General features: G+C 43.3%; 1 protein-coding gene across 5 annotated transcripts in view; it reads right to left on the bottom strand.

Annotated features, from left to right (window-relative positions):
• Positions 1-21,286, bottom strand: part of LOC115148681 (roundabout homolog 3) — a 304,721-nt gene that overhangs the window by 20,623 nt on the left and 262,812 nt on the right. For all 5 annotated transcript variants that reach the window (XM_029690781.1, XM_029690782.1, XM_029690784.1 and 2 more), the window contains 5 exons: positions 10,430-10,632; positions 5,976-6,057; positions 5,188-5,356; positions 594-760; positions 219-340 (listed from right to left, as the gene is read on the bottom strand). In XM_029690781.1, coding sequence (XP_029546641.1) covers positions 219-340; positions 594-760; positions 5,188-5,356; positions 5,976-6,057; positions 10,430-10,632 — 743 coding nt within the window. The remainder of the gene's footprint in view (positions 1-218; positions 341-593; positions 761-5,187; positions 5,357-5,975; positions 6,058-10,429; positions 10,633-21,286) is intronic.

Raw genomic sequence — 21,286 nt, forward strand, 5'->3', positions numbered from 1 at the left:
AAAACATGGGAACGTGGGGAAATAGAGAGAAAGAATGAGGGACAATTAGAGAAAAGGAGAGATACTAATAGAGATACTAATAGAAAGATATAAGAGATACAGTTCTACAACCCTTGAATATGGGTATAACATCCAATAAAACATTCATAGAGTGTGGGTCCAACCAATAGCCTTTCTCCTGTGAAAGATGATGTAAACACTCAGGTCAGGGTACTCACCATCCATGATACTTGAACACTGGAGGCAGTGAGTGTGACAGGCTCCTGAAGCTGAACGGCCACCTCTCCCAGCTCTTTCTGGACCTGCCTGTGGTCCACTCCCTGACCGGTGGGACTCACATCTGCAAACACAACATGAACAAACATCAAGACACAAAATACTCAGTAAAATGATAGTGGATGCTGAACTCACGTACACACTTGATTGACTAACCCTAAATTGTTTTATATGAAGAATGAAGCCTTCAGACCTTGCAAAGTTTCAAAATGAGAGAAAAATAACTTTTGGACTTCCCACACTTGTTTTACACTAACTACCACTCTGTACTTATTTAAAAATATATATATTATGTTGTGTCCCTCCTAGGTACTGACCTTGTGTGCGGACGGGCTCAGAGATGGGGCTGGGGTCACTCAGGCCATAAGCGTTGACCGCTCGGACGATGAATAGGTAGATGGTGTTGGGGAAGAGACCACTGACCGTGTGTTTCTCCAGCTTGACCAGGTCAGCCACCGTTTGCCACGTACTGCCTGCTGATTGGCTAAAGTAAGAGACCACAGGCAATGATGTCATGTTATTTGTCATTTCCAATTACATTAGTAAAGTTACTGTGCAAGGCTATTGTTTAATGTTATACTTTACAGAGTATGTTATATTGACAGCTGTTCCTATATTACTCAATAGTGACCATCACTATCTTTTCACAGAGAATCAAACTCAGCGGCAAGTAGCCTAGCGGTTAAGAGCGTTGGTCCAGTAACCGAAAGGTCAGAGGCTTCATAAGGAGGGTGTGAAACAATTGTGGAGGCATGCAGAAGCATTGACATGATAGCTCTGCATTGGCATGATTGGTTGACAATAGGTGGCGGCGGTACGTCCTATATGAACACAAACTTGACAACTTCCTTCACAATAGCTCTACTCCGTCAAGCGCAAGAAATACGAAAGCCCTGATGTCTGCGGAGGCTGCTTCACAGTAAATGCTGTACTCCACTTCAGACACAGATTGACTTTTAGGCAGCCCGCCGCAACTCTCTGATTCGGAGGGGTTGGGTTAAATGCGGAAGACACATTTTGGTTGTGCAACTGACTAGGTATACCCCTTCGTCAGGTGATTGGCAAAGCATTCCACTAAACATTGTCATGACTTAATAGTTTTTTATTTATTTTATTTCACCTTTATTTAACCAGGTAGGCAAGTTGAGAACAAGTTCTCATTTACAATTGCGACCTGGCAGTTACTACAAACTGTTCCTCAGTCTTTTTTTTGGACAGAGAATCAGATAGGAGCCACTAGAACAGCAGAGCCCAGGCTGAAGCTGTTTGCTTAGTCATTAAGTGCTGTGTTCAGCGATGCTTCGCTATCCCCCATGCTCATTTGACGCACTGCGTTCCGGAGCCCAGTGACAGATCCAGGAAATGATGACGGAGCTATTTTTAGCCCACTCAGATTTTTAGCCATGACACACCATCAGACCATGCCAGAGCATCTGGTAAATAACAATAACGCCAGCTGTGTTTATGACAAGTTTCTTTGTTCGTTTTTTTTTAATGTTTGTCATCTTAAATATTCGTGTTTTGCCTTCTAATAAATAATGGGATAAATCTTGTAAACAATGCATCTAATAAAGGCAAGTTCCGTTTGCATTTTCCTCTCCTGCCTGGTCTCCTTTAGATTTGCTGTCACACCTTGTTTATTGTTTACTGGCATAGTTACATGACACCCTCCTCCACCCCTCATCACTCGCTTTTTCTTATCTTTTCCCAAACCCTTTCCGATTTCATTTCCCCCTCGGGACCAGTGACTGCTGTAGCAGACGAGTGACTTTATGGCCGACCTGCGCAATTAGGCGACAGCGATAAAAGCTGTGTGAGCCGTAAATATTCCTCCAGCGGACCGCCCAATAGTGATAAATCCAAGGTCACTTTGTCCGAGGAGAGGCTGAAACTTAGGACACACACAGGAAACACACAAATACACACGGAAATATACACTCGCAACACAAACATGCCAATGGGGAAAAAACAAGTGTTCCTCTCCTCCGTGTCCTATAGAACGGAGAGAGGACAATTGTAAATCTGCCCATCTTCATACAGTAACAACATGTCAGGATTCTATCTCCACCTTGTCCTGCACGCATGCACGCACACACACACACACACACACACACACACACACACACACACACACACACACACACACACTCATCCCCTCTCCCCCTGGCCACACCTACCTTCCAACCCCCAAATGACCCCCAGCACCTCAGACAAGGAAATGTTATTCTAAACTAACCTATTCAGCCCCCACAGCAACTATATAAACAATCAATTTGGGCCACTCGGCACGGTGCTAACAACTGCCCAGGGGGCAAGGTGAGAGAAGAATGATGAGGGGGCTAGTGAGTCAGGATGAGATAGTCCCCACCTAAATGAACAGGGAAGGGGAGGGGGGCATTTCCTCGTAACACAGTCTGTCCACGTCTGGACCTGCTTTCTCATCCCTTCATCCCTCCCTCCATCCCTCTGCGTCCTATCAGGCCACTGTTAGACCCTACGGAGCCTTTGTCGTTTACTCGTAACACTGTCTATCTGTGTCTGACCTGCTTCCTCATCCCTTTATTCCTCCATCCCTCTATATTGGTCTTTCCATCCCTCCATCCCTCTGCATCCTATCAGCCCGCTGTGAGACCCATAGGAACCTCTCTCTCAGTAAATAGAGCTAGCCCGGCTCCGCTCAGGGTACAATAGCCCAAGGACTCCGTCTATCTGTCTGTGCCGGCCACATTTAAACACATTACCATTTTAGCTCCACAGAGGTGCACTAAGCTGCGTATGTGTGTTTGTGTGACGTTTGATGGGGGCTAAAGTCAAAGTGGGGGGCAGCTGGGAGGTTTGGAGAGTGGGTTAGCATGGGCCAGCCTTCAACCTGGCTGAGGTTGATTAGAATGTGAAATGTGTCTGGGTGTCCACAGGGGTGTGTGTGTGTGTGTGTGTGTGTGTGTGTGTGTGTGTGTGTGTGTGTGTGTGTGTGTGTGTGTGTGTGTGTGTGTGTGTGTATGTACACTGACACCATTAATAAAGGGTGAGGTGAAGTGCCTCTTCAACCTCAGGAGGCTGAAGAAATTTGTCTTGGCCCCCTAAGACCCTCATACAATTGAGAGCAGTATCATCGCCTGGTATGGCAACTGCACTGCCCGCAGCCGCAGGGCTCTCCAAAGGGTGGTGTGGTCTGTCCAACGCATCACTGGGGGCACATTGCCTGCCCTCCAGGACACCTACAGCACCCGATGTCACAGGAAGGCCAAAAAGATCATCAAGGAAATCAACCACCTGAACCACGGCCTTTTCCCCCCGCTATCATCCCGAAGGCGAGGTCAGTACAGGTGCACCAAGAGACTGAAAAACAGCTTCTATCTCAAGGCCATCAGACTGTTAAATAGCCATCACTAGCCGGCTACCCCCCGGTTACTCAACCCTGCACCTTAGAGGCTGCTGCCCCATATACACTGACATGGAACACTAGTCACTTTAATAATGTTTACACACTGCTTTACTCATCTCATATGTATATACTGTATTCTATTCTACTGTATTTTAGTCAATACCACTCCGACATTACTCGTCCTAATATTTATATATTTCTTAATTCCGTTCTTTTACTTCTAGATTTGTGTGTATCGTTGTGTATTGTTAGATACTGCTGCACTGTTGGAGCTATGAATAAAAGCATTTCGCTACACCCGCAATAACATCTGCTAAATATGTGTATGTGACCAATAAAATTTGATTTGATTTGAGAGAGAGGGCTGGGGGCTGGAGTGTAGAACACTGTGTGTCTGCCAGTGGAGGCTCCTCAGAGGAGGAAGGGGAGGACCATCCTACTCAGTGAATTTCATAAATATAAAAGAGAGTTACGATAAACCTATACTAAATATATTCACATCACCAAATACCTGATTAAAACACAGTTTTGCAATGAAAGTATACAGTAGTCTCAACAGCACCCTCTAGGGTAGCACCATGGTATAGCCAGAGGACAGTCATTTTCTGTCCTTCTCTGGCTACATTGACTTCAATACAAAACCTAGAAGGCTTGTGCTCCTCACTCCCTTTCATAGACCGACATGGTAATTAAGACACCTTCTGCTGGACGTCCTTCAACCAGTCAAAGCTTTGGCAGTATGAACATGTTGTCCATCCAATCAAAGGATCAGAGAATGATCCTAGTACTTGTGTGATCTTGCATGTGTGATTTTGAAGCTTGGTGAGTTGGTGACATTGTTGGATAGATTGAGATTGTGAATAGTTGAGCATTTGTAGGATATTATTCAATTCAAATTAGTTTCTTCAAACTACAGGAGATGGAGGAGGTAGATTATATATTTCTTTCTTGGTTTTAAAACTTTAGTTTTGTGTCAAGTTAGTGAGATTCATTTGAAATGTTCCTGCTAACTTTAGTTGCAAGTAGCTAGCTAACTACCAGAGTGCAGTTGTCTCCACCAGAATGACTAGCTAACACTAATGACAATGTAGTGGATTTTTTGCTGAAGAACCCTTTTCATTGCCCACATCAGATTGAAGCCTCTGAAGGCCTCAACTCATACCTCATACCCTCATTCAATCCCAGCTGTGATTCCTTCCCAACCATAGACTTCTCATTCCCCATAATATTTTACTGTAAATATATTTCTTAAGCGTTTTAGGTTGAAATCATTTGTCTTTGACGACTTTTTAAACACGCTTTGTCGCCTCTGTGCGGCCCGCGCCTATACCGTGGGCCTCCCATCCTTCAAAAATGTTTCAAGTCACCAGTATGTGCAAGTGTGTCTTTAGATGTTACGTGTTACTTCAACCTCCCAAAAATGTAGCATGAATAGAGCTGACATATCTGTCTTTCTGTCTGTTCTACAGAATGCACCACGAGGTTGAGCCCTATTGAACGTGGTCCAACTCCTACTGTCCACTCACCTGAAGGCCTCGATGATGTATGAGGTGACGGCGGCGCCTCCCTCGTGGGCGTTGGGCTGCCAGGTGAGGGTGACACTGTTGCGGGTCACGTCGGTCACCACAGGCTTCTGGGGCGGTCCTGGCAGCTGGAAAGGTTCTGATGCCTGGGGGACAGACGAACCTCCACTCTCTGAAAATCACAATTAAATCAAACTTTGTATGAAGTGTATTTAAAAAGAAACAGAGACAGAGGATGAGAGGTTAGCTGGATGGTAGTGGATCTCCTATGTATAGTGGTAGTGCAACCATTCTCAATCTTACTGTTGTTGGAAGACTAGCACTAGTCCTTTTGTGAGTTACCAACAAATAATTAATGTAATACGATCAATCACGAATTGAAAAGTGACATTTGTCTTCAATAAGGAATGAAATGGAACCGACCCCAGCCCTGATCACAGTAACTGACTTTGACAATTCACATCTAAAAATAAGAGTTTAGTTGCGAATTTCTGCTTGGTTGTTTTTAAGATGCATTTGAAGGCACTAAATACCATCGTATCAAGCTTCATCAAACAGCAGCATTTCATAACAGCAATAAGGCATTACTTCTTTCAACTCATCATCCCTCCGCTTCGCCTTGGGCCAAACAACGCCCCTAGGTGCGATTACATCCACAATTTCACAAGACCTTTGCCTTAATTTCTCCATTCACTGCCATACCTACGGCTGATAATGATCTTATATGGGCATGTCATGTCATAGAGGCAATCTAATAGTCTGTAGGGAGGTGTTTACTACAGTACATTTACCTTTCACAGTGAGTACTCCGCTCCATGTCGTCTCTCCGCTCGAGCTGGAAGCCACGCAGGTGTAGGCCCCTGAGTCGGTTTCCTGGCAACAAGAGAGAGGGCTCAGTTAACATCGTGTACATGCACCAAAACACAATGCCTTTGCCTCTTCATATTCGGTGTTCCAAAGCAAATCTTTCCAGGTAAGTCAACATGAACATCTGCCTAGAACATCTGCCATGTTGACTCCAATGCTTCCCACAGTACTGTCAAGTTGGCTTGATGTCCTTTGGGTGTTGGACCATTCTTGGTACACACAGGAAACTGTTAAGAATGAAAAACCCAGCAGTGTTGCCTGTTTTTGACACAAATCGGTGTGCCTGGCACCAAATACCATACTGATTGAAGTGGATTTAGCAAGTGACATCAGTAAGGGATCATAGCGTTCACCTGGATTCACCTGGTCAGTCTATGTAATGGAAAAAGCAGGTGTTCTTAATGTTTTGTATACTCAGTGTCTATATGGCTTTAGAGTATATGTTCTCAGAGCACGCACAGAACAGCTGGCAAGCATATTCACTGTAATTTTTAGCCTCTCCTGGTCCCAGTCTGTAATCTCCACATGTTTTAAGATGACCACCATCATTCCTGTTCCTAAAAACTCTAAAGCTTCATGCCACAATGACTACCGCCCTGTAGCTCTCAGTTCTGTAATCGTGAAGTGCTTTGAGGGACTGGTTATGGAACACAATAACACCACCATCCCAGCCACCCTAGACCCATTCCAATTTGCATACCGCCCCAACAGATCCATAGATGACGCAATCTCAATTGCTCTTCACACTGCCCTCACCCACCTAGATTAGAGGAATACCTATGTGAGAATGCTGTAAATTGAATACAGCTCAGCGTTCAACAACATTGTTCTCTCCAAGCTCGTCACCAAGCTTAGGACTCTGGGTCTGAACACCTCCCTCTGCAACTGGATCCTGGACTTCCTGACGGGCCGACCCCAGATGGTGAGGGTAGGCAACATCATCTCCGCCACGCTGACCCTTAACACAGGGGCCCCACAAGGGTGTGTGCTTAGTCTCCTCCTGTACTCGTTGTACACCCACGACTGTGTGGCCAAGCACAACTCCAACACCATTATCAAGTTCGCTGAAAACACGACGGTGGTAGGCCTGATCACCGGCAACGATGAGTCAGCCTACAGGGAGGAGGTCAGTGACCTGGCAGTGTGGTGCCGGAGCAACAACCTCTCCATCAACGTCAGCAAGAACAAGGAGCTGATCGTGGACACGACCCCATCCACATCGACAGGGCAGCAGTAGAGCAGGTAGACAGCTTCAAGTTCAGGCTAGCAGTGCTCAGGGTAGGAGTCCCTACTATCCATTTAATCGTATTCATGATCAAAAAGGCAAAACTGATCATAGATCAGCACTCCTATCTGAAACCCTTGATAAATATGGGCCCTGATCCTTTTGAACCAGTGTGGGAGTTTAGAGGAGGATAAAGGAGAGACCTTTAGTAACCAGAGGGGGTCTGCAAACTTCTGTGGCTCTTACTTTGCTTTATACTGAGCACTCAACAGTAACCAGCAATCTGGGCTGACACTAGCAAGTGTGTGTGTGTGTGTGTGTATGTGTGTGTGTGTGTTTGTGCGCGCACGTACATGGGTGTGTGCATGTGTGTGTATACTCGCACGTGCATGTGTGTCTGTGTGTGTGTGATTGCGTACGTGCCTACTGGTAATTGTGTGTGAGTGTGTAGGTAGTGCACACGTGTGTGTGTGTTTAAGACGATAAGTGTGGGTCAGGGAGAACATTGCCTATTAAAATTTCATTGGGAGGCTGAGAGCGAGACAAGGGCTAGAAATTGCTTACAACAGTGGAAGATGTACAAATGTAGGATCTCAATTTGATCACCCTGTTATTGCAGGAAAGGCACTAATGTATTCAAGGTTTAAAATACTTCTAAATTCAGATTTGCCCCCAAAACATTTTTTATCAATAATTCACATTTCCTGTTGCTGCAGGATTATCTTCCTGCTGTGAGAAACTGGTCAAATTAAGATCCTACACCTGTAGGGACTTTTACTCGCAGACAATGATCTAATAGTGTTGACAGCTCACCCCCAACCGCCTGCAGGTTAGTGGGACACACACACACACACACACACACACACACACACACACACACACACACACACACACACACACACACACACACACAGATTTCAAACTAACGACTAGGCATTCAGCCCTCATGGTTAATGTAAGACCAATCTTATTCAAAACTAAAGCTAATGAATTATACAAAGCACACTACAAAAACACACAGCGAGCCAACACAATGCAATCAAGATAATAGCACTGTTGTTTGTGCTTGGTTGACATCCACTTCTCTATACCCTTGCGTGTGTGTGTGTGTGTGTGTGTGTGTGTGTGTGTGTGTGTGTGTGTGTGGCCAGTTGCAGTGGCGTTGGTATAACTCAAGTCTAAGTTCCCTGTCTAAAAGCCCCAAGAGGGACAGGAGAGGTGACTCCAAGTCCAATAGTACGTCACTCTTCCTTCTCTCTTCCTATAGGCCAGCTGACCTTGAAAGGACCTGTATGGCAGCCAAGGCAGCCAATGATGTGGATGTTTGGGGCGACAGGTCCCGGGTGGTGACTGGTGATTGGAGGAGAGGATTGGGAGGGGTTAAACAGATGGGTACCTGACCATTAATCATGGTTGGCAGCTTTAGGCGCTGCGCTAAACAGATAGTTAAAAATGGTTGAAGGGTGAAGGTGGGGAGAGTCAACCGGGAGCCAAATGTCTAAGCTCGTTTCTGGTTATGGAATGCGTTCCTTATTTTCGACCCTTCCTCACTGTTCTGATATCATCTCAAGTGCACTCTGTCTGTGTTGTAGCATCTTCCTTGACTTCTATTTCTCCCCATCTCCTATTTTCATCTCAATATCCTGTCTCTTTCTCTATCGCTTTCTTTCTCCCTCTCTTTCCTTTCTTTCTCCCCCCCTTCTCTCTCTGTCCTGTTAGAGGGAGGCTTGGCACAGTGCTGTAGTTGTAGTGTGTGTCTGGCTCTGGTCCCGAGGTAATGGGCATTGCTTCAGTCCCAGAGAGGAACAAACGGACCATCTGTCGGGTGGCCGGCCCTCTCTCCTCCTCCCCATCCTCCCCTTCTTCCTGTGCCCCGCTCTGCCTTAGTTAAAAGAGGAGCAACCTGATAAAAGTGGGAGATAGCGATAAAAACAAGGAGGAAGCGTGTCCAAGATTCAAAATGATAGAAATTGACATAAGTACAGTCCATCTAGTCGAGATATGAGAAATTCACAAATACAGTGGGCAGAGGAAGTACTGAATATTATTTGCTATATTTTTAGTGAAATTTTAGCTGAACATTTTTGATGTTGGTGCATTGAGATTCTTAACTTAATCTCTCTCTCCCTCCCTCTCTCTTTACCTATCCCCCTCTCTCTCTCTCTCTCTCTCTCTCTCTCTCCCCCTCTCTCAATTCCCCAACAAGGATTTAATTAAAGTCACAGCAATCGTTAATCACTGTGGGCTCGACAATCAATTAATTAACACGTCAGCCGGCCCGAAGCTCGCCACACACTACGGTGACCCGCAGGTGCAGCCCGCAACCCCAGAGGGCTCTGGGTAGAATGGATTTCATTAGCCGTGCGTACGCCACCAATAACGACTGCTAACGATTGCACCCGCTCATTACCTTGGCGATTATGCACCACAGAAACTCAACAGCCAATTACTAAGTCAATGAGTCACCCATAAACCATAAAAAAGTCACTCCTGTGGTCCAATATTCCAATATTAATATCTTGCTCTTAATTTGATTGAATTACATTGCTGAGATGTGTGTCAGAGTGGACAGCTTGTATGGCCTGTACCACTCACTGAGGCCATATCAATATATCAAGAGGACAGGTTGCCGTGGCATCTGAAAACTGGTATGGCTTTCTATTGCTCTAAATGGTAGTCAGTCATAATAATACAGTGAATTAAACTAAGCTAAATACCATTAAGGATGAGTAGTTACTAATTGTGTATTTATTCCTTGTGTTATTATTTTTCAATTATTTCTCTTTTTGTCTCTCTGCATTGTTGGCAAGGGCCCATAAGTAAGCATTTCACTGTCAGTCTTCACTTGGATTTGATTTAGTTGATTGCGTTGCTTTGGAAATAACACTCGGGTGTTATTGCATGCGGTTGCTTAGTGTCACTTAGGAGAGTTACCTCAGACGATTGATATGATGAAACTTGGAGTGCGTTGAGATGCAATGTGAGGTGTTTAATTTCATATGCTATTATGCAGGGCGTGAAGGCATTTACAGAGGAGGAGGGAAAGAGAATTGTTTGGAACGTTCTTTCTACATTTATGAGAATCATTGAGAACATTATTTTTAAGTTCTTAAGAATTATTGGGAACGTTCTTTGTATGTTCTTTTCGGGTACCTGCAGGTTTGTGATCTGGAACGTTCCCTTCTCCATCAGGCTGACACGCTCGTCGCCCAGTATCCTTTGACCGTCCTTCTCCCATTGGATGCTGGGCAGAGGGTTACCCATCACGTGGCACTGCAATTGAGCGGTGGAGCCTGGTGCCAACGTTTGATTGGCTGGCCCTTGGCGGATGATTGGCGGGACTCGGTCGGAGGGTGCTGTGTGGGGGAGGGAAGGAGGGAGAGACAGAGAGAGGGAGAGAGTGGGAAAGAGTGTGCATTAAGAGAGTGTGTACCACTGGGCAAACACTGGTTCAATCAACATTGTTTCCACGTCATTTCAATGAAATTATGTTGAACCAACGTGGAATAGACGTTGAATTGACATCTGTGCCCAGTGGGTCGTTGAGTGTATTCCATAAAAACACTATCCTAACCATTTTCAGCATGGAGTCCACCTCGAATTCTGTTGGGACATAACTCTTCATATTAACCAGTGTAAATCACTAACGGCAGGCACGGTGGTGTAAAAATATGCAGACGTAAAATAACGCAGCTCTCAGCAAGTCAACAAACCCCCTGCTCCTGCCCCATTTCACATCCAATCAATGACATAGATCTCTTTTGCTCGAGCATGTAGCAATCTAGTTTTTCTCTGTTGCTCTAGAGACGATTTATATGTGAAATAAAACAGCGGTTCAGTGAAGTTGGCATTTATTGGTTAGATATTAAAGGGATAGTTAAATAAAAATACTACAATTTCAGTGTCTAGTTTAACAAAACTGTATGGATTGCAGTCACTCCTTGTCCGTAGACTGCTTTCAAGGCATGGAAAGAAATATCGAAATATTAATTTAGCAGAACCTGTCCCTGTAATGTCAACTTTCAGTCAAAAAAAGTCTACCCATGGCAGTTACTCTACTGAACTGTAGTGTTCGCCAGGCCTTTATTTACCATAACATCTTCACTCATATTGCTTTCTCCCACTGTACAGCATTGTTATGGCTTAACACGTCAAAGTAGCGCTGAATAATGTATTATTTGTTTGACTAAACCTGGAAAATTCTTCTTGAATCGGGGAGGTGGAGGACCATGAATAAGTCATTGACGAGTCAATTACTTTGGCATTTACCATTCCCTCTCCAGTATCAAACAGTTCTGATGGTAAAACCAAGGACATTAGACTGCTGGGATTGGGTACATGCTGAGATTAGGTTTGCAATATTGGGCTTTGTTCCAAGAGGCCAGGAGGATAGTTATATGAATAAACATCATGGAAAGGAAACAATCTTTCACAACATACCACCAAGGTTGTGGACTCAATTCCTGCATTAGTCCACATTCTAAGTGAGTTTGGTTATGTCTGTGCTAAATAGCCATATGGCGTAAGTGGCTTCACTTAAGATACAGTACATATCGAAATGACCTGCCTTCATAGAAGCTAAAAATGGAAAGGAGGAGCAGAGTATGTGTGTGGATTATTGTGTTTGAGTATTTATGTGTGTCTGCGTGTGAAAAGGGAACAGTGTCCACTACACAGTCAGATATGAAGTATAATTACCTTTTGAAGTGTATTGACATTTTCTGCATTGACTAGTATCGAGCAATATAGAACATACAGATGTAGGATCTTAATTTTATCACCCTGTTGTTGCAGGACATTTCCTGCACAGCAGGAGATGCAAACTTGTAATGTATTCACATTTTTAAAAGGCTTATAATGTTTGTCATTTACACTTAAAAATGGCAGACTTGATATGTCCTAACACACAATGGATCAATCCCTAGAAAAATGTCCTTGAATTATAATCCACACAACAATTCACATTTCCTGTTCAAATGAAGATCCTACATACAGTATTATGTAAGTAGTACACAGTACATCCATAGTGTACTCCTTGTTTAACCCCTTGGCACTAAATCCCATCCCTCCATAGACTGTTTACCCTGTAGTGAAACACAGGCCCTGGCTATATACTCACTAGACCACCATGCCCTGCAAACAGAGGCCAGCCAATGTACATATATGGATCTGTCTATGCCACCTCTGTATGTCTGTGTGCACACCATCATGTAAACACCACTGTGTGTGTGCTGACATCTTACAGAGTAACATTCATGAACTATGACTATGACAAAGGGAAAATGAAAAACGAATATTAACTGTATATCTGTTAGCATAATGTACAAGTGCATTGTCGTCTGTATGCTAGGCAGGGAACGGCTAGCTAAGCTACAGTGCTTTGAGGCAGATGCGGAGCACAGATGCATCTAAACAACAGTTTATCCCCTTCCTTACTGGGCGCGGCGCGATGAGGGGAGCATATGTTCCCGGCGAGGTTAATTTGCATAGCGCCATTGCGACTTGTCCTGTTTGATTACGTCTCGCTTTACCTCCTGCTGTTCGCTCATTTGGGGGACTGGGGGGGGGGGCGATGATTTTTAATTTGGGGCGGCTTTGAAGAGTTTTTAATTTATTTAGGTTTAAGCAGTTGTGAAGGGAGTGATGGAGGGTGGAGGGACTGGCAGGGGGGGGTAGTCCATGGGCCAAACCAGCAGTCCATGAAATATGTCCAAATAAAACAAGGCGATAAGGTAGTCGGAAAAAGGATGCTTCCGAATGGCACCCTATTCCCGTTAAAGTGCACTACTTTTGACCTAGGGCTCTGGTCAAAAGTAGTGCACTATAAAGGGAAGAGGATGCCATATGGGATACACTCAAAGTGTTAGAAGGTAATGGGATTTGAATGTGGGGTTTGTACGAGGAAGGTGCTGGGTTGGGTTTGGGAGGTAGGTTAATTGAAGCCAGCTGTGTGTGATAGTGAGCCCTAGGGGGTAATCAACTTACTCTAGAGCAGGTATTCCCAAACTGGTGTATGCGTACCCCCCAGCGGGGGTACGCCAAACAAAAATGTGAATCACATTTTTTTTTTTCATTCACATTTTCAAACAGTCCATTTATATTTTCCAACGGGGCTATACATTTGGGTTTTCTTTTCCTCGCCTGAGTAGCCTCGTTTCACTGCCAAAAATAAAATGAAACCATCTAGTGTTCAGCGAAATAACAACACAATGTCAAATACAGGTAGCCTAGTCAAATAACTAACATCCAATCACATTAATCGTTATTCCCTGGCGGGAATTCCACTAACGGTCCATATGTAGCCAAACATAGCTGCTGCTCCTTCTGTTTGCTCGAAAATGGATAAATGGTTAAAAAAAGTAAGGCCCACGTCCATAGACACATACCAGCTCTGCTGGTAGTACTGCTACTACCAGCAGTACTACTGTACACCTACACCTCTCGACGACACAAGTTGTTCTGCTTCCACGAGCACATCCAATGGTAGCATCAGTAAATCTACATTTATTGTTAGCCCAGCTAGCATGGACACTGACAGTTGTGAATCTGATGCAGCCGAAAAGCTACTACCCCTTTACCCGGGAAAGCAACGAACAACAGACAGGGAAGTTGGACCATGGAAGAGGCGCAAATATGATAACAACTACATTGATTTGGGGTTCACTTATATTTGGAGTAGTGCCTTACGTCAGCCGCAGTGTATTATATGTGCAAAAGTACTATCTCACAACTCGATGAAACCTTCACTCTTCCTTTGAATTTTAGAAACAAAACATGAGAATTACAAAAATAAGCCACTGTTTTTTTTAAAACGACTTTCGAGTAGTAAGACATGTATAAAAGCAACAGATACCATTATAAAAAGGGGGTAGAAGGGTCTTATATGGTGAGCTACCGAATGGCTAGGACAGGCAAGCAACAGACGGCAGGTAGCCTAGTAGTTAGAGCATTGGACTAGTAACTGAAAGGTTGCAAGATCAAATCCCTGAGCTGACAAGGTAAAAATCTGTCGTGCTGCTCCTGAACAAGGCAGTTAACCCACTGTTCCTAAGCTGTTTTGTTCTTAACTTCACTAGGGTAGGGGGCAGTATTTTGGATGAAAAGCGTGCCCAAAGTAAACTGCCTGCTACTCAGGCCCAGACGCTAAGATATGCATATAATTGGTAGATTTGGTTAGAAAACACTCTAAAGGTTCCAAAACTGTTAAAATAATGTCGGTGAGTATAACAGAACTGATATGGCAGGCGAAAACCTGAGGAAAATCCATCCAGGAAGTACTATTATTTTGAAAGGCTGTTTTTCCATTGAAAGCCTATCCACCATACAAAGACTTAGGACCCAGTTCACGATCTCTATTACTTCTGCTACATGTGGCCAGTCTTTAGGCATTGTTTCAGGCTTTTACTCTGAAAAATGAGGGAGATATAGCACTTTCAATGAGTGGACAGTGGAAATTTCCAGACATGAGTCCTGCATGTGACCGGGAGCGTGCCTTTCTTGTTTCTCCTTTTCTATTGACGAAGCTTTTGTCCAGTTGAAATATTATTGATTATTTATGACAAAAACAACCTGAGGATTGATTTTAACCATCGTTTGACATATTTCTAAGAACTTTTATTGTACTTTTTTGATTTTTCATCTGTCTGTTGTGACCGCGCTTTGTTCCAATGGATTGCTGAACAAAACGCACCAAGGTTTTTGGACATAAGGAGGGACATTATTGAACAAAACAAACATTTATTGTGTAACATGGAGTCTTCGGAGTGCAACCATATGAAAATCATCAAAGGTAAGTCATACATTTTATCACTATTTCTGACTTTTGTTACTCCTCTTCTTGGCTGCTGTTTGTAATGATTTGTCTGCTGGTCGCTGTTCTCAGATAATCGTATGGTTTGCTTTCGCCGTAAAGCCTTTTTGAAATCTGACACAGCGGTTGGATTAACAAGAAGTTTATCTTTAAGCTGGTGTATAACATTTGTATCTTTTATGTATGTTTATTATGAGAATTTCTGTTTTGTTGAGTTTCACGCTCTGCAATTTCACCGGATGTTGTTTGAGACAGTGGATTATTGAACAAAACGCGCCAACAAAACTGAGGTTTTTGGATATAAACAGGGACTTTATCGAACAAAACGAACATTTATTGAGTAAATGGGAGTCTTGTGAGTGCAAACATATGAAGATCATCAAAGGTAAGTAATTAATTTTATCACTATTTCTGACTTGTGTAACTCCTCTACTTGGCTTGTTACTGTTTGTAATGATTTGTCTGCTGGGCGCTGTTCTCAGATAATCGCATGGTATGCTTTCGCCGTAAAGCCTTTTTGAAATCTGACACCGTGGTTGGATTAACAAGAAGTTTAGCTTTAAACCCATGTATAACATTGTATGTTGGAAAGCTCCTTTCATCCCCCTCTTCAAAGGAGGAGACACTCTAGACCCAAACTGTTACAGACCTATATCCACCCTGCCCTGCCTTTCTAAAGTCTTTGAAAGCCAAGTGAACAAACAGATCACCGACCATTTCGAATTCCACCGTACCTTCTCCGCTATGCAATCTGGTTTCCGAGCTGGTGACGGGTGCACCTCAGCCACGCTCAAGGTCCTAAATGATATCATAACCACCATCGATAATTGACAGTACTGTGCAGCAGTCTTAATCGACCTGGCCAAGGCTTTCGACTCTGTCAATCACCACATTCTTATCAGCAGACTCAACAGCCTTGGTTTCTTCAATGACTGCCTCGCCTGGTTTACTAACTACTTCTCAGATAGAGGTCAGTGTGTCAAATCGGAGGGCCTGTTGTCCGGACCTCTGGCAATCTCTATAGGGGTGCCACAGGGTTCAATTCTCAGGCCGACACTTTTCTCTGTATATATCAATGATGTCGCTCTTGCTGCGGGTGATTCTTTGATCCACCTCTACGGAGATGACACCATTCTGTATACATCTGGCCCTTCTTTGGACACTGTGTTAACGAACCTCCAAATGAGCTTCAACGCCATACAACACTCCTTCCGTGGCCTCCAACAGCTCTTAAATGCTAGCAAAACGAAATGCATGCTCTTCAACTGATCGCTGCCCGCACCTGCCCGCCCGACTAGCATCACTACTCTGGACGGTTCTGACTTAGAATATGTGGACAACTATAAATACCTAGGTGTCTGGCTAGTCTGTAAACTCTCTTTCCAGACTCACATTAAGCATCTCCAATCCAAAGTTAAATCTAGAATCAGCTTCCTATTTCGCAACAAAGCCTCTTTTACTCATGCTGCCAAACATACCCTCATAAAACTGACTATCCTACAGATCCTTGACTTCGGCGATGTCATTTACAAAATAACCTCCAACACTCTACTCAGCAAATTGAATGCAGTCTATCACAGTGCCATCTGTTTTGTCACCAAAGCCCCATATACTACCCACCACTGTGACCTGTATGCTCTCGTTGGCTGGTCCTCACTACATATTCAACGCCAAACCCACTGGCTCCAGGTCATCTATAAGTCCTTGCTAGGTAAAGCTCCACCTTATCTCAGCTCACTGGTCACCATAGCAACACCCACCCGTAGCACGCGCTCCAGCAGGTATATTTCACTGGTCATTCCCAAAGTCAACACCTCTTCGGCTTCCTTTCCTTCCAGTTCTCTGCTGCCAATGACTGGAACGAATTGCAAAAAAAAAAAAAGAATCACTGAAGTTGAAGACTTACAGTTGAAATCAGAAGTTTACATACACCTTAGCCAAATTCCCTGTCTTAGGTCAGTTAGGATCACCACTTTATTTTAAGAATGTGAAATGTCAGAATAATAGTAGAGAGAATGATTTATTTCAGCTTTCATTTCTTTCATCACATTCCCAGTGGATCAGAAGTTTACATACACTCAATTAGTATTTGGTAGCATTGCCTTGTTTAACTTGGGTCAAACGTTTCGGGTAGCCTTCCACAAGCTTCTCACAATAAGTTGGATTCAATTTGGCCCATTCCTCCTGACAGAGCTGGTGTAACGGAGTCAGGCATGTAAGCCTCCTTGCTTGCACACGCTTTTTCAGTTCTGCCCCCAAATTTTCTATAGGATTGAGGTCAGGGCTTTGTGATGGCCACTCCAATACCTTGGCTTTGTTGTCCTTAAGCCATTTAGCCACAACTTTGAAAGTATGCTTGGGGTCATTATCCATTTGGAAGACTCATTTGCGACCAAGCTTTAACTTCCTGACTGATGTCTTGATGTTGCTTCAATATATCTACATGATGTTCCTCCCTCATGATGCCATCTATTATGTGAAGTGCACCAGTCCCTCCTGCAGCAAAGCACCCCCACAACATGATGCTGCCCTCCCGTGCTTCACAGTTGGGATGGTGTTCTTCGGCTTGCAAGCCTCCCCCTTTTTCCTCCAAACATAACGATCGTCATTATGGCCAAACAGTTCTATTTTTGTTTCATCAGACCAGAGGACATTTCTCCCAAAAAGTATGATATTTGTCCCCATGTACAATTGCAAACCGTAGTCTGGCTTTTTTATGGCAGTTTTGGAGCAGTGGCTTCTTCCTTGCTGAGTGGCCTTTCAGGTTATGTCTATATAGGACTCATTTTATTGTGGATATAGATACGTTTGTATCGGTTTCCTCCAGCATCTTCACAAGGTCCTTTGCTGTTGTTCTGGGATTGATTTGCACTTTTCACACCAAAGTACGTTCATCTCTAGGAGACAGAACACGTCTCCTTCCTGAGCGGTATGACGGCTGCGTGGTCCCATGGTGTTTATACTTGCGTACTATTGTTTGTACAGATGAACGTGGTACCTGCAGGTGCTTGGAAATTGTTCCCAAGGATGAACCAGACTTGTGGAGGCCTACAACTTTTTTTCTGAGGTCTTGGCTGATTTCTTTTGATTTTCCCATGATGTCAAGCAAAGAGGCACTGAGTTTGAAGGTAGGCCTTGAAATACATCCACAGCTACACCTCCAATTGACTCAAATGATGTCAATTAGCCTATCAAAAGCTTCTAAAGCCATGACATCATTTTCTGGAATTTTCAAAGCTGTTTAAAGGCACAGTCAACTTAGTGTATGTAAACTTCTGACCCACTGGAATTGTGATACAGTGAATTATAAGTGAAATAATCTATCTGTAAACAATTGTTGGAAAAATTACTTGTGTCATGCAAAGTAGATGTCCTAACCGACTTGCCAAAACTATAGTCTGTTAACAAGAAATTTGTGGAGTGGTTGAAAAATGAGTTTTAATGACTCCAACCTAAGTGTATGTAAACTTCCAACTTCAATGGTATATCTCCCTCACTAACTTTAAGCGTCAGCTGTCAGAGTAGCTTACTGATCACTGCAGCTGTACACAGCCCATCTGTAAATAGCCCATCCAACCACCTACCTAACTCATTACCATATTTGTTTTTGTTTTTTTGCTCTTCTACACACCAGTGTTTCTACCTGCACATCCTCATCTGCACATAAATCACTCCAGTGTAAATTTCTAAATTGTAATTACTTCGCCACTATTGGCCTGTTTATTGCCTTACCTCCTTATTGACTGTATTGACTGTACGATTGTTTATCCCATGTGTAACTCTGTGTTGTTTTTGTCGCACTGCTTTGCTTTATCTTGGCCAGGTCGCAGTTTAAATGAGAACTTATTCTCAACTGGCCTACCTGGTTAAATAAAGGTGAAATAAAAATACATTTAAAAAAACTATTGTGTATTTTCTGCACTATGCAATGATATGGGCAGCGACCATGTAACGCTTTTACAACATACTGCACTGGTTATCAAGGGGCAAAGTATTGACACATTGTTTTTAATTGAGAGAAGACCTTAAAGTTCTCTTTACTGACCATAATTTTCACTTGTCTGACCGCTTGCAAGATGACGAGTTTCTTACACGACTGCTTTATCTGGGTGATGCTTTTTCTCGCCTGAATGATCTGAATCTAGGATTACAGTGTCTCTCCGCAACTATATTCAATGTGCGGGACAAAATTGAGGCTATGATTAAGTTGGAGTTCTTCTCTGTCTGCATTAACAAGGACAACACACAGGTCTTTCCATCATTGTATGATTTTTTTGTGTGCGAATGAACTCAATGTCAAATGTGATATAGAGAAGCACCTGAGTGAGTTGGGTGCGCAATTATGCAGGTACTTTCCCGAAACGGATGACACAAACAACTGGATTCGTTATCCCTTTCATGCCGTGCCTCCAGTCCACTTACCGATATCTGAACAAGAGAGCCTCATCGAAATTGCAACAAGTGGTTCTGTGAAAATTGAATTTAATCAGAAGCCACTGCCAGATTTCTGGATTGGGCTGCGCTCAAAGTATCCTGTCTTGGCAAATCGCGCTGTTAAGACACTGATGCCCTTTGTAACCACGTACCTACAGTATGTGAGAGTGGATTCTCAGCCCGCATTAGCATGAAAACTAAATACAGGCACAAACTGTCTGTGGAAAATAATTTAAGACTGAGACTCTCTCCAATACAACACAACATTGCAGAGTTTTATGCATCCTTTCAAGCACACCCTTCTCATTAACCTGTGGTGAGTTATTCACCATTTTTGATGAACAAATAAGGTTTTATGTGTAAGACGGTTAAATAAAGTAAGTAAAATTATTGATTATTATATTATTATTTGTGCCCTGGTCCCATAAGAGCACTTTGTCGCTTCTCACGAGCCGGGTTGTGACAAAAACTCACACTCATTCTTATGTTTAATAAATGTATTGTATAGTGTGTGTGTGGCAGGCTTACAATGATGGCAAAAAAATAACATTTGAGAGTGCGCTGACCCTGGTGTTAGAGAGGGTACGCAGCTGGAGGTTGAATGTTTTAAGGGGTACGGGACTATAAAAAGTTTGGGAACCACTGCTCTAGAGAAACTAGGTTTCTGTCGTTAGAGGTTAGTGTGCAATCACACACACACACGCAAAGGCACACACACGCCAAGGCACACACACGCAAAGGCACACACACAGGCATACAAATTGAAAGACACACAGACACGCACACTCATTGAGGATGTTTTGGATGCTTTGGCATGACTTGTGTTTACGGCACTGTGGGAATCCAATCTTTAACGAGACAGTCATTACTGTATAGCCTCACATGCACCGAAGCACAATGCCTTTGCCTCCACACATTCTGTGTTCCAAAGCAAATCATTTGAGGTAAGTCAACATAAACATCTGCCTAGAATCTATGGGCTATCTGTAGATACACTGAGTATACCAAACATTAGGAACACCTTCCTAATATTGAGTTGCACCTTTTCAGATCGCTGCAGCTGGCGACTGGAACAAGCTGCAAAAAAACACTTAAACTGGACAGTTTTATCTCAATCTCTTCATTCAAAGACTCAATCATGGACACTCTTACTGACAGTTGTGGCTGATTTGTGTGATGTATTGTTGTCTCTACCTTCTTGCCCTTTGTGCTGTTGTCTGTGCCAAATAATATTTGTACCATGTTTTGTGCTGCTACCATATTGTGTTGCTACCATGTTGTTGTCATGTTGTGTTGCTACCATGCTGTGTTGTCATGTGTTGCTGCCTTCCTATGTTGTTGTCTTAGGTCTCTCTTTATGTAGTGTTGTCTCTCTTGTCGTGATGTGTGTTTTGTCCTATATTTATTTTTTATTTTTGTATTTTTAATCCCAGCCCCCATCCCCGCAGGAGGCCTTTTGGTAGGCCATCATTGTAAATAAGATGTTGTTCTTAACTGACTTGTCTAGTTAAATAAAAGTTAAATTAATAAAATAAAAATGTATGCGTAGAGCACTCAGTGTATGTGCTGTGACTGAGTGTGTGTGTGTGTCTGTCCCTGACTTGTGTGTATGAGCACGTTGATATACAACAGATATATTTGTGTATCTTCACTTGCATGTTTATGTGCGATCATTTGTGTGTACATTCATCTGTCCCTGAACACTTTTTCAATATATTTACGACAGATCTGTGAGTGTGTGTGTGTGTTTGTTTGTGTTTCTCCCA

Source organism: Salmo trutta, chromosome 15, assembly GCF_901001165.1.
Source record: "Salmo trutta chromosome 15, fSalTru1.1, whole genome shotgun sequence".
Lineage (NCBI taxonomy): Eukaryota > Metazoa > Chordata > Actinopteri > Salmoniformes > Salmonidae > Salmo > Salmo trutta.